At 43.8% G+C, this 13,408-nt stretch overlaps 1 protein-coding gene across 2 annotated transcripts in view; it reads right to left on the reverse strand.

Moving 5' to 3' along the window:
• The window catches only part of SHC4 (SHC adaptor protein 4), a 142,738-nt gene that overhangs the window by 20,755 nt on the left and 108,575 nt on the right, over positions 1 to 13,408 (reverse strand). For both annotated transcript variants that reach the window (XM_008269042.4, XM_070054157.1), the window contains exons 7-9: positions 8,293 to 8,416; positions 6,618 to 6,789; positions 3,951 to 4,011 (exon numbers count right to left, since the gene is read on the reverse strand). In XM_008269042.4, coding sequence (XP_008267264.1) covers positions 3,951 to 4,011; positions 6,618 to 6,789; positions 8,293 to 8,416 — 357 coding nt within the window. The remainder of the gene's footprint in view (positions 1 to 3,950; positions 4,012 to 6,617; positions 6,790 to 8,292; positions 8,417 to 13,408) is intronic.

Here is a 13,408-nt window from a genome sequence, read left to right on the forward strand (position 1 = left end):
TGTTGTGACTGACAGGGGAGGGAGCTGTCCAACTTGAGGACTTCGTTCAACGATAAATGTCATGTCTCACCTTCCCAAGATTCTAAAATATTTCCAGTTACAATCACTGGCTTAGAACCACAGTTAAGAAAGGTGGTGTACCACAGAAAATCCCACTGTACTAGGATTTGTCATTATAAAATACACACTGAAGCTCCAGGATAGGCAAATCAGAACAGAAAAATGTGGTGTGCTTGTCTGAGTTAGCCATCATGGCTAAAATTTATTCTATGGAAAAACATGTCCCAGGCTCCAAACAGACTTTTATTACAAAGTCTATTCATGTGTTCGGATCTGCTTTCAGTGTTTGATGAGATATATTAGAGATTATACATGTGATATACATATTTATTATATCTGTGATGTGTGTCACATAGGAATAAAGGGATTACATCGTTTGTTGGTTTAAAAAAGAAATAAAACCAAGGTGATCAGAAATAATAAATTAGATTCTATGACAAAGCTATACTCACAAAAAGAAAAATCTTGAATAAGGTTGAAATGATATCCATTAATCCCTTCATAAATTTATATTTTGGGGGAACAGTGCTTTCAAGTGTGTATATACACACTCACACACACATATAATATTTTCTGTATTTCTATTTTATATGTTATATATAATCACTTTGGCTATACATAACAGACAGTCTTAGGAAGATTTTCTTTTCCCAAGTGAGAGCTCTTAAGAAAACATAAGGGAAAGCATGCCCATTTCTCCTATGCTAGTATTTTTTTTTTTTGACAGGCAGAGTTAGACAGTAAGAGAGACAGAGAGAAAGGTCTTCCTTTTTTCCATTGGTTCACCCTCAAAACAGATGCTACGGCCGGCGCGCTGCGCCAATCGGAAGCCAAAGCCAGGTGCTTCCTCCTGGTCTCCCATGGAGTGCAGGGCCCAAGCACTTGGGCCATCCTCCACTGCCTTCCGGGGCCACAGCAGAGAGCTGGACTAGAAGAGGGGCAACCGGGACAGAATCCGGTGCCCCAGCCGGGACTAGAACCCGGGTGCCGGCGCCGCAGGCAGAAGATTAGCCTATTGAGCTGCGGCGCCGGCCTTATGCTAGTATTTTGATTTTGTACATTCAGCCCAATTCTAGAAACATCAAGAATTTTCATTCATTGAGCTCCCGTTGGAAGCTGGGTGACAGGACAGGAAGATGCGGCTGTGCTAATGTATTTAATGGAGAGGAGTGAGGCAGGCTGGGAAGGGAGCTGCCCTGGCAGGGCTGAAGATTTCTCAGGACTCACCAATTCAAGATTCATCTCTCTCTCCACCGGTCGCTTGGTGCCAATGGCCTGAGAACTGGCCGTGACACACGTAGTTCTCCTGATCACTCATCCACCCCCACTCTCTAGTTCTTTTTCTCCTTTCCCTCCTCCTCCTCCTCCTCTGTGCCTGGTGAACTCCCACATCTCTGTCCGTCCTTGGCCTGGTTATCCCTTCCTTAGGGAGAGACTCCATGGCCCCCGGAGATTAGGCTAGATTTTCCTCTTATTTGTTCCTGTAACACCTTGGGCTTTGAAACATGCATCACATTCGTGAGCATTTGGATAAGGTGTGTCTCCCTGGCTAAACTGCAAACTACAGGCGCGTCAGTTGTGCCTCACCTGGGAGGTCCTCAGTAACTCATCAGTGAGTGAACCATTGAAGAAATGTTCATGTGAACAAATGAAGAAAATGAGGGAAGCAAAACAGGGCTTGGTGCTGTTTCCAAGTGAGCTTCCGTGCAGGGACAAAGTATGTGCATCACTAAAGGTACCTTCCTGACTGTTAAATCCTTAGCTTAGGAATTTTCAGGGTGAGTGAAAGGAAGGAGGGAGAAAGTATAGCTTCTAAAGAGAATAATTTTTAAAACATATTTACATCATTAATTTAATTTTTTTCAGTCATCTTATTAAGAATTATTTCAGAATTTTAAATAATGTTAGAGAATAACGTGGGATTTTAATTTCTATCAAAAGGGGCTATATTTTAGAAAAAAATTTTAAATACTTCCTTAGGAGTAGGCATTTGGCCTAATGGTTAAAATGCCTGTATTCCACATTGGAGTGCTTGTGTTCAATGCCTGTCTCCAGCTCCTGACTTTGGCCTCACATTAAAGCAGACCCTGGGAGGCAGCAGTGATGGCTCAATTAATTGGGCTCCTGCCACACATGTGGGCAACCTGGATAGAGTGCCTACCTTCCAGCTTCACCCTGGCACAGCCATGGCCTTTGCAGGCATTTGGTGAGTGAACCAGCAGATGGCAATACTCTCTGTCTCTCTTTCAAATGAATACTACTTTTTTAATTTTTAAAAATAAAAAGAAAGGGGCTGGCGCTGTGGCGCAGCAGGTTAAAACTCCAGCCTGCAGTGCCAGTATCCCATATGGGTGCTGGTTCAAGTCTCAGCTGTTCTGCTTCTGATCTAGCTCCCTGCTAATGGCCTGAGAAAGCAGTAGATGGCCCAGGTCTCCACCCACGTGGGAGACCCAGAAGAAGCTCCTGGTTCCTGGCTTCCGATCTGCTGAGCTCTGGCCATTGCAGTCATTTGGGGAGTGAACCAGTGGATGGAAGACTTACTTTCTTTCTCTCTCTACCTCTCTCTCTCTACTTCTCTCTGTAACTGTCTTTCAAATAAATAAAATAACACTTAAAAAATAAAATAAAATTAATAAGTGTTCAAAAACAATTACTGCCTTAGCTTACTACTCCTCTTTTACAAGGTGACGATCAGAGCTATACTACAAACAAGTAAACACTTTGCTACACACAAAAAATAACAAAACCATTAGAATACACTGGCATAATTTCCTAAGAAATATAAAAGCACTGTTGAAAATGGTTACTTTGTCTATGGCATCCTTAAATATAGCTCTCTAACTTTATCCCCCACTGTGTTATTTGTACTGTCAGTCACCTCCCCTCTAAACCTGCACAACTTTCCTTCCACAAGAAATAACCCCCCTTGGGGCCGGTGCTGTGGTGCAGAGGGTTAAAGCCCTGGCCTGCAGTGCCGGCATCCCATACAGACACCAGTTCGAGTCCTGGCTGCTCCACTTCCAATACAGCTCTCTGCTGTGGCCTGGGAAAGCAGTAGAGGATGGCCCAAATCCTTGGGCCCCTGCACCCACATGGGAGACCTGGAAGAAGCTCCTGGCTCCTGGCTTCGGATCGGCTCAGCTCTGGCCATTGCAGTCATTTGGGGAGTGAACCACTGGATGGAAGACCTCTTTCTCTGGCTCTACCCCTCTTTGTAACTCTTGCAAAATTAAATAAAACAAATCTTAAAGAAAAAAGAAAAGAAAAAAAGAAACCCTTCAACACCTTGTTAAGAATGAAATGACTAACTGGCAGCATAACTTGTTTCATGAAAATTTATGTTCAGCCTGATAGCTAATGTCCTATACTTGTATTCTGAAAAACTTCTGCCCAACATCAATGATCTCCTGTAGCAATAAGAGATTTAATATCCTGGCAGGTCCAGAGTGGACAGGTCCCTGTAGTTGGGACTCTCATGTTTCAGATAGCCTTTTGTTCTCTCCGCCAGGCTGGAGTAAGGTTTTGATTTTAACCCTAATGGATCTGACAGGTGTCAATTTTCATATCAGTTTTCTGTCTCATTGTCTTTGAAGTGGAACTCGCTCGAGGTTTGTGTTCCCTTTAGAGAGCTTTCCTGATGCTGGAGCAGTGAAAAGGCCCAGGAAGCAAAACCATCAGCAGGGTGGAGCGCCCAAGAGCAAAGAGAAGCACGAGGCTTCCCAGTGACACACGTGCAGCATCCGGGCCTCGGAGAAGTCTGCAGCCCCAAATGTTACACGCTAATTACATATGCTGCTCCTTCCATGAAGGGTTGAAGAACAGGGCCGCACACATCCTTCTGGCTTCACAGGAGTAAGGAGGGTGGCAGACGGGGAGGGCGTGGTACGTACCTATTGCCCTGCTTTGTTCTAAACAGTTCTCGTACACACTGCTGCACTTGGAGTTTCCAGGCTGTACAAACAAGTTGTGAAACATTTACAAACATAGCACACATTCATAAACTCATTACAAATATTCATAAAAAAATACTCTCAGAGGATCAGGGCAGGCCCCTGCACTTTCTGACATGGCAACTGTCTGCCAGGTAAGATCCAGGGTGGGGAGAGTCCCTGCGTCTCCCAGCCCATTGTTTTGGAGGTGCAGAGGTGAGACACTGAGGTGGAGGGCTGCAGAGACTGACACGGCCCTGTGTCTGAAGGGTTACCACTTTGTTTCGAATTTCATACCCAGGACTCAATCAAATCTCAGCCACAAAGTGATTTTCAGGGCATTAGTATGAACACTGGCCCTGTTGCCAAGCTCTTTCTAACTTTGAACTGGCAGGCTGGAGCCCTGGTCTACTGAGGCTTGTGGCAGGCTCACTTCTCACTCTGGAAATCTCATCTCCTCGGAGGGCTTCAGCCATCCCATGGCTGTCCTCGGGAGTGGAATGGGGATCCACTCGGACCTTTGAGAAGGACAGTGTCATTATGGGCTTTAGAATAATGACTCTAGACCTGTGCAGGAGCACTTCAGGGATGAGACTGGACATAAAAATGGGGTTTTCAGAAGGCAATTAGGGACCAGAACTTAGAAACATACTCTGAGGATGGAAACGTTTGGGCAAACTCAAAAGATAACAGACTAGGTTGATACACAACCTAAAGTATGAGAAAAATAAAAGACTGCAGGTTAGTGAAACAGTGGCACTACCACTAAACAACACGAGCAAATCAGTCAAGGAATTGAGTTGGGAGTCAAGGAGAAAATGCTGAGTCTAACCTTGACAAAAATAAGCAATGTGCTACAATGTGGTATTACATCAGGGAAGACAGATAAGGGCTAAAGATGGGGCAAGATGAGTGCCGACAGCAGAGCCTTGGAGGGTGCCTACCTGGTAGGAAGGTGGGGATGGAAGAAAACACAATATAAAAGAAAAAGATGCAACTTACTTTGAAAACTATCAAAAATAAGATGGACCAATGGATGATAAATGAATACATATTTCAAAGAGCAAATATAGCAAGATGCTAAATGCTGGACGTAGGTGGCAAGTATGTAGCTATTCACTGCATAATTCTAAATGTTTCTGTATATTCGAAAATACTCATAATTAAATGTTGCAAAACATGAAAAAAGGAAAGAAAGCAGCAACTAGAGATGTGAGAAGAAAAAGACAACTTGGAACTGTTTTGGAATCTAACAGAAGAGGGTCTCAAAAAAAGAGAGGCAGCCAACAGGTCTCAAATGCTGTAGACAAATGCAGAAGATTGGGTAGGGAAATACAGTTAGCAATTAAAAACCACTGGTGACCTTTGTAAAAGCAATCAAGTTACCATGTAGAGGTCAGGAGCCAGTGTTGTGGTGTAACAGCTGAAGCTGCTGCCTGCAATGCTAGCATCCCACATGGGTGCCAGTTTGTATCCCCGCTGCTCCAGTTCTGGCCCAGTACCCTGCTAATGCCTGGGAAAGCAGTGGAAGATGGCTCAAGTCCATGGGGCCCTGCACCTGCATGGGAGACCTGGAGGAAGCTCCTGGCTCCTGACTTCAGCCTGGGACAGCCCTGGCGGTTGCAGTCATTTGGGGAGTGAACCAGTGGATGGAAGTCCTCTCTCTCTCTCCCTGTTTCCCTCTGTAACTCAGCCTTTAGAATAAGTACAGGGCCGGCCCTGTGGTGCAGCTGGTTAATCCTCTGCCTGCGGCGTCGGCATCCCATATGGGCACCAGGTTCTAGTCCCGGCTGCTCCTCTTCCAGTCCAGCTCTCTGCTGTGGCCTGGGAAAGCAGTAGAAAATGGTCCAAGTCCTTGGGCCCCTGCACCCATATGGGAGACTGGGAAGAAGCACCTGGCTCCTGACTTCAGATTGGTGTAGCTCCGGCTGTTGCAGCCATTTGGGGAGTGAACCAACAGAAGGAAGACCTTGCTCTCTGTCTCTCCCTCTCACTGTCTGCAACTCTACATCTCAAATAAACATGTAAAATCTTAAAAAAAATAAGTAAAATAAATCTTAAGAAAAAATGTCTAGCGTGACATGAAAGCAGATAGAAACAATGCTTTCTAGAAGTTTGTGGATAAAGGGAAAATTAGAAAGAGGTGGGACATACTAGTTGGGTTGGCAAGTCAAGTTTATCTGCAGGCAGAAGATGAAGAATCAATAGACAGAAAACAAAGTTTGAGGTTGAGGCTAAAGGACAGAACAAGGGCACAAAGTTGGCAAGAGGGGATTGGATTGGGAGTGCAGGGGAAAGATTGGTTTTGGAGACGGTTGCTAAGGAAGAGAAGCAGAAAGAACAGTGGCGATGTGCAGATGGGGAAGGGTGAAGTTGAGGATAACTTGTTGGATCGCCCTAGTCCTCCTGGAAGTGGATATGAGGTCATCCGCTAAGGCTCTGGTTGGGAGATTAGAAGTAAAAATCATCTAGTACATGCTCCAACATGATTCACTCTCTGGCCTTGTTTTTGAACGAGATGGGGCTTTCTCTAAGCTAGCATTTGGAAGCCCTCAAATTAACAGCTCCCCATGATAAATAAAGCCAGAATTGCCTTGTTGGTTCAAGTAACAATAAGACATGACTTACCAGATAGCACAACTTTTCACACCGGATGGGGCAGTAAGCCATTTGTTCTGTGGCTTGAACTTTGGCGCGTACGTCGGAGACACCACCAGCAGGTGGCTGCTTCCCTGGGATCTCATTGTAATACTCAGGACCTTCCCTCTCTTCAGCTGGGCCATCAATGTGCACCTCCTCACTGAAAGGCAAAAAAGAATTCCCAAGGGGTTGGGTGAGACTTCCAATGCTGGAGGGAATGCAGAGGGTCAGAACCAGCAAATGATCCCGAAAAACTGTGCATTCATGCTTTAAGTTTATAGCTATGCTTAAGTGATGTCAAACATCTGGATAGAAGCAACCAGATGGTTGAGTTGTTTAGCATTCCATAGACAATTAAAGTGGAGTGAAAGCTGACAAAAAGCACCGAGGGTGATGTTTTTGTAACCCCTCCAGTGATAACTAATAGTAATAAATAATGAAGTCCCAAATAGAGGTCCTTTTGCCTTGGGATCACAAAAATACAAAGTTTCCCTGGGTATCTCTGGCATACCTTGATTGTTCCATTTTGGAAATGTTTTGCTGGAAGCAAATTCACATATTGTTCTTTGGGTAGAGGGCCCAGCCCAGTTTTCAAAATCAAGATGAAAAAAAAAAAAAATAAGAGAGCTATGGCCAGCTATCACGTCTGCACAAATCTGGAGGCGTATATGGGATTCATAAAGAAATATTAGAACCATATGTGGCAAGTGGGTAAACACACAATTGTTTTTAAAACTGAAACAGGGCAAAAAAAAAATTGGAGTTCTCTTACAAATTGGGATTGGTAAATTCTTATAAAAAAGAATAAATCAAGTCTTTTTTGATTAAACTCATTCCACTGGCGATCCACATGGTTTCATTGGGTTCATTACCAGTCAATAAAACAAAAACACTAGAGTTAGTGCCATCCAGGGAAAAATTTAGCATCAAGGCCCTCAGTAAAACCCTCTCTTTGCTAGCCCAGATCCCTTCATAAAGGAAAATCACCACGCCCAGTGTTTGTTGATATACAAAATGTCAAATTAGGGGGAAAATGCATTTTAAAGTGCCCAAGCATTTCATTTCTCAGGCGTGAACTGTGCAAGCCTGAGGCCTCACTGCATTGCACACATGGAGTCTGACAGCCATGAAGAGGTTTTACTGTCACTGTGGATTTTCTGTGCATTAACAAGCAGAACGAGCAGATCCTCAGGTCACGTCGTATCCCACCTCCTGCCACAGCTGCGCTGGAGTTGATCTACTGCCATGGCAAACCAGCAAACTAACGGCAATTTCGGCAACAGACACGCGATGCTTATTATTTGGCTCTGATTATTATTATTCTTATTACGTGGCTCTTTTTTTAACTGATATGCTAGGAATTTGAGTTTGAAATAAGTCGGAGAAATCTGTAGATGCATATTATCTGATGATTCCCCTTAATTAATTCATAGCCCTGTGTAACAGAAAAACAGGGCCAACCTCTTCTTACTTTTTGTCTCTCCTTTAATCTAATTACAAAGCAAGGGGAAATATCTGAATAAATATGAATGGAAGAAAAACAGAATAGAAGCTGTGTCTATTGGTAAGGGAAAACATACTAATTCCATTAGTCAATTTTAAGATGCCATATTAATTTAAAAAATACATAGCAAGTCAAATAATTATACCACTCTCTGCCAACCTTTCACAAGAAGCATTCAAAGAAGGATTTTTCAAGTACTGTTTAAACCGGAGTTCAAAAGCCTGCCCTATGGTGCTTATGACGTCTTGAGCCATTCCGCTGCGGCATTCCAGAATGTGGCAGGCTGCAAGAACACATACCAAAAAGGAATATTACAATAAATTTGCAGGAAGAGAAAATTACATAAAGTCAAAATACTTCCAGCACATGAACCGGTAATTGAATGAATGGAAGTGGTTTTACAAACTCTCTGCAGCTCTGAAATGGTAGGAAGGGTGCAAAACAATGGGAAGAAACACTGGGGTTTTACACACATTTGGGTCTCACAGCAGGTATTTTGGGTCCACATTTTTATAAAAGAAAACTGATTTTGAATCATAATCTGGCGTTCATGAAGTCAATACAGGAGATGCTCAAGCCTGCGATCTGATGGGAGGATGAGGTTTGAGGCTTCCTGTGTGGCGGGTTACAGGAGACTGAAAAAGGTAACTTTCCAGCCCCACCCCCAGACAGAGACGGGGCTGCTGGTGCAGATAAGGGCTTGGGAATACTTCCTTCTCTAGCCACTTCTCAGAGCAGTGATCAGTATGGTAATATCCATCTTCAAAATTCTGCTCAAGAACTCTCTCAGACCAGCATCAAAATCAGTACTGAATTTAGTACAGGAAATTTAGTATTGGAAGATACTAAAGATTTTTCTCTGAGAAGCAGTTACTGGGAAGGGGCTAGTTTTCATGTGCAAAATAAATAAGCTTGGGGCTGGTGCTGTGGCGCAGCAGGTTAAAACCCTAGCCTGAAGTGCCGGCATCCCACAGGGGTGCCAGTTCTAGTCTCGGCTGCTCCTCTTCTGATCCAGCTCTCTGTTATGGCCTGGGAAAGCAGTAGAAGATGGCCCAAGTGCTTGGGCCCCGGCACCCACGTGGGAGACCAGGAAGAAGCTCCTGGCTCCTGGCTTTGGATGGGCACAGCTCCGGCCGTTGCAGCCATCTGGGGAGTGAACCAGCAGATGGAAGACCTATCTCTCTGTCTCTCCCTCTACCTCTCTATAACTCTGTCTTTCAAATAAATAAAAATAAATCTTTAAAAAAGAAAATAAGCTAGAGGTGGGAAGGTAGCTGACCACACATTAGCAAATGTGCTGCTGACATCAAAGCAGGAGCTTGTGTTCGGGTTTCTGTCAGTCAGTTTCCCCAATGTATATAATACCATTCTTGCCTTGGTTACAGTAGGACGTGATGTTTAGGGCCTGGCAATGCAAAGTCTTAATCTGCTGCTTCACACGGATGACTCAGAAATAGTCCTGGCTGGCGCCGCGGCTTACTAGGCTAATCCTCGGCCTGTGGTGCCGGCACTCCGGGTTCTAGTCCCAGTTGGGGCGCTGGTTCTGTCCCAGTTGCTCCTCTTCCAGTCCAGCTCTCTGCTGTGGCCCCGGAGGGCAGTGGATGATGGCCCAAGTGCTTGAGCCCTGCACCCACATGGGCAACCAGGAGGAGGCACCGCCTGGCTTTGGATCGGCGCAGCGCGCTGACCGTAGCAGCCATTTGGGGGGGGGGGGGGTGAACCAACGGAAAGAAGACCTCTCTCTCTGTCTCTCTCTCACTGTCTAAATCTGCCTGTCCAAAAAAAAAAAGTCCTTAGGAGGAGTTGAAATAGCAGTAATATCTGGAGAAATCCTAAACATAACTGAGGGATGAAGAAAAACTAGGTAACCATTTCAAGATGGTAGTGAACATTGCCAGCCATTCTCTCAGCACAGGAAAGAAAAAGAGGTGATGCACTTCAGGGCATGCGTGGAAAAGCAGATTAAACACCAAGGAAAGCATCTTGGGTCTTGGAATTTCAAAACCAACACTGGAACCTATTACTCACAGGGATATCTGAAGAGAAGAGAGAGTTATCTTTGTGGAATAGTTTTAACCGCATTGACTTTATGCTTTGCATTGTCTTGGAAAAGATACCATATTTACTTAAAGTAAAAGGCAATCCATTCACAGTTGATAAAATTTCCAGGGCTGATAATAATAAATCATAGAATCTATAACAGCATTTCTGAGCCTTATGTTGCTAATCAACTCAAGGACTCTCAGAAAGTCTCTTTCCACAATTAATTTTTTTTTTTAATTTGAGAAACAGAGAGATAGATAAAGAGCTCTTATACACGGCTTCACTCTCCAACTGCTGTGATGGCCCAGCCTGGGGTGAGCCGAAGCTAGGAGCCAGGAACTCCATCCAGATCTCCCACACGGGTGGCAGGAACCCAGTTACTTGAACCATCTCCACTACCTCCCAGGATCTGAATAAGCAGGAAGCTGGAGCCAGAGTTTGGGCCCAGGCCCTACAACATGAGATGAGGGCCTCACAACCAGCATCTTAACCGGGAAGCCAAATGTCGGACCGGATGTGATTGGTTTTGGAAGGATTTACGTCTCTGAACACTTTTGGAAGGGCTATGTGCCTTGGATGCTGAAACACAAGTTAACTCTACTTTTGAAAACTATTAAGAATATGTTATAAATGTACATCCTAACCACCCAAAGACAGTCTTTTCTCTTTCTTTAAACTATCACTTAATATTTTCCCTGTATTCTTCTCTATAGTAGTTTTAAAAACACTTGTTTGAGCAGGTATTTGGCCTACTGGTTAGGGTGCCCATGTGCCATAACTGAGTGTCTGAGTTTGACATCTGCCTCTCGCTGCTGATTCCAGCTTCCTGCTAATGCAGACACCAGGAGGTAACTGTGATGACCCAAGTGACTGGGTTCTTGCCACCTACATGAGAGACCTGGATTCAGTTCCTGGTACCCAACTTTGGGCTTTTGGGGACTGAACCAGAGAATGGGCTCACTTTCTCTTGCTGTCTCTCTCTCCTTCTCAAGTAAATAATAAAAATATCAGTTGACAACAGGAGTCACTGTGCACTTACTCCTCATGTAGGATCTCTGTCCTTAATGTGCTGTACACTGAGGCTTAATGCTATAACGAGTACTCAAACAGTATATTTCACTTTGTGTTTCTATGGGGGTGCAAACGATTGAAATCTTTACTTAATGTACACTAAACTGATCTTCTGTAAAAAAAAAAAAAAAAAGAAAAAAAGAAATTATCAACTCCCAACTTGACGCTCACTGGGATTAAACATGATAATAGGTCTGATCTGATTTCATCATCATTTAAAAAAAATCATCTATTATTTTTCACTTTATGTTTCTGTGTGGGAGCAAACTGTTGAAATCCTTACTTAAGGTATACTAAGCTGATCTTCTGTATATTAAGATAATCGAAAATGAATCTTGATGTGAATGGAAGGGGAGAGGGAGTGGGAAAGGGGAGGGTTGTGGGTGGGAGGGACGGTATGGGGGGGAAAGCCATTGTAACCCATGAGTCGTACTTTGGAAATTTATATTCATTAAATAAAAGATAAAAAAAAAAATATCAGTTGATAGAATAAATCCTAGTTTCTCTGAATCATATCATTATTTCTAGGACATGAAATTCTCTGCTCTTTTATTGAAGTGTGAGCTGCAGCAAGTCCCCAGTTGATGGAAGATTTCTCTCTCTCTCTCAAATAAATAAATAAAATATATTTTTAAATATATGGCATAGCTGGTAAAGCTACCACCTGTGACACCGGCATCCCATTATGGGTGCTAGTTTGAGTCCAGGCTACTCCACTTCTGATCCAGCTCCCTGTTAATTTGCCTGGGAAAGCAGTGGAGGATGGCCCAAGTGTTTGGGCCCCTGCACCTAGATGGGACACCCAGAAGAAACTCCTGGCTTTGGACCGGTCCAGTCCTGGCTGTCGCGGCCATCTGAGGAGTGAACTAGTAAATTGAATATTCTTTTCTCTGTCTCTCCACCTCTCTCTGTAACTCTGCCTTTCAAATAAATAAAATAAGCCTTTAAAAAAATGAAGAAGATAATGAGAGGCAGGAGACTCAAACATGTAGGTATACACACGTACAGAAAAATATATTGTGCTTCCAGTGAGAGGGATAAGAGACGAAGGATGTTTAAAAGAACTCTGTGAAAAGATTTATATCTGAGTTCAAGTTCCAGTTATGCCACCATCTGTGTGACCTGGACAAATCGCTCAATGGCAAGGTCCGCACCTGCCAAGGCAAAGTGCTGGTGGCTTCTGAAGCCCTTTTTTTTACTTTATAGACTCTTATCCTTTATCACAGTAGCTTAAACCCTTTAAGGAACAGAACAAAGCAGGTAGGCACAATGGAATGAGCGAATCAGCCAAACCCACCAACCACCCTTTAACACTTCTAACACAGGAGGGCCTTTCAGAAAGTCTGTGGAAATTATGAAAAAACTGCATGGGCTTCTAAATTCTTTTATTCCAAAGTAAGCTTATCTTTGAATTCCATATTTCCAAGAACCCGCTCAAGTACATTCCATACTTCTAAAATGCTTTATTTGTCTTAACTTTTCCAATGCTGATATATTGAGGTTTTTTGCCTCTTTATGGGCTGATGCCACCAACAACATTTTCTGCTTGGCTTTAGATTACCATATGACTGCCAGCTTATTCTTTAGGAGATTAAACAGGAAGAAAACCAGTGGTGCCCATTTCTCTCCCCAGGAGAAGTGGAACAGGCCGATCCTGGACAGCTGTTCTTCTTCCCAGTCTTGCCTCCCTTGGGGAACACGCCTGTTTGGATGGAGCTATCTGTTGCCGTCATTCTCAGACATGCTGCTCTGTGAAAATGATCAGGATGGGGCGGGCCTTTAATTCCATACACATATGCCCATTTCCAAATATTAGAGATACCCCCAAAAGCTTGACCAAGAATTGCAATCTATAGCTAACAGAAAGGAAGAAAGGCCAGTTTATACAAAGTCCTAAAAGAAAGACAAGTATCCACAGAGTTCCAGGTACCAAAAAGGAATGCAGCTTCTCAGTGACCTGTAATTTGGCTAAGGACGCTTCACTTTGCACTCCCTGTCTGCATGGGGTTTTGACTTCCTGCCTTGGAGCCGGACAGACCCACAGTTCTACCACTGGGTGTCGCTCCAGACACTGTATTAAGAAGGATTTAAAAGAATCTTATATTCATAGTCTTCTAGATTTTTCCTTTGGCTTCCTAGCCAGGAAGTCATGGACAAGAGG

This window comes from Oryctolagus cuniculus, chromosome 12, assembly GCF_964237555.1.
Source record: "Oryctolagus cuniculus chromosome 12, mOryCun1.1, whole genome shotgun sequence".
Classification (NCBI taxonomy): Eukaryota; Metazoa; Chordata; class Mammalia; order Lagomorpha; family Leporidae; genus Oryctolagus; species Oryctolagus cuniculus.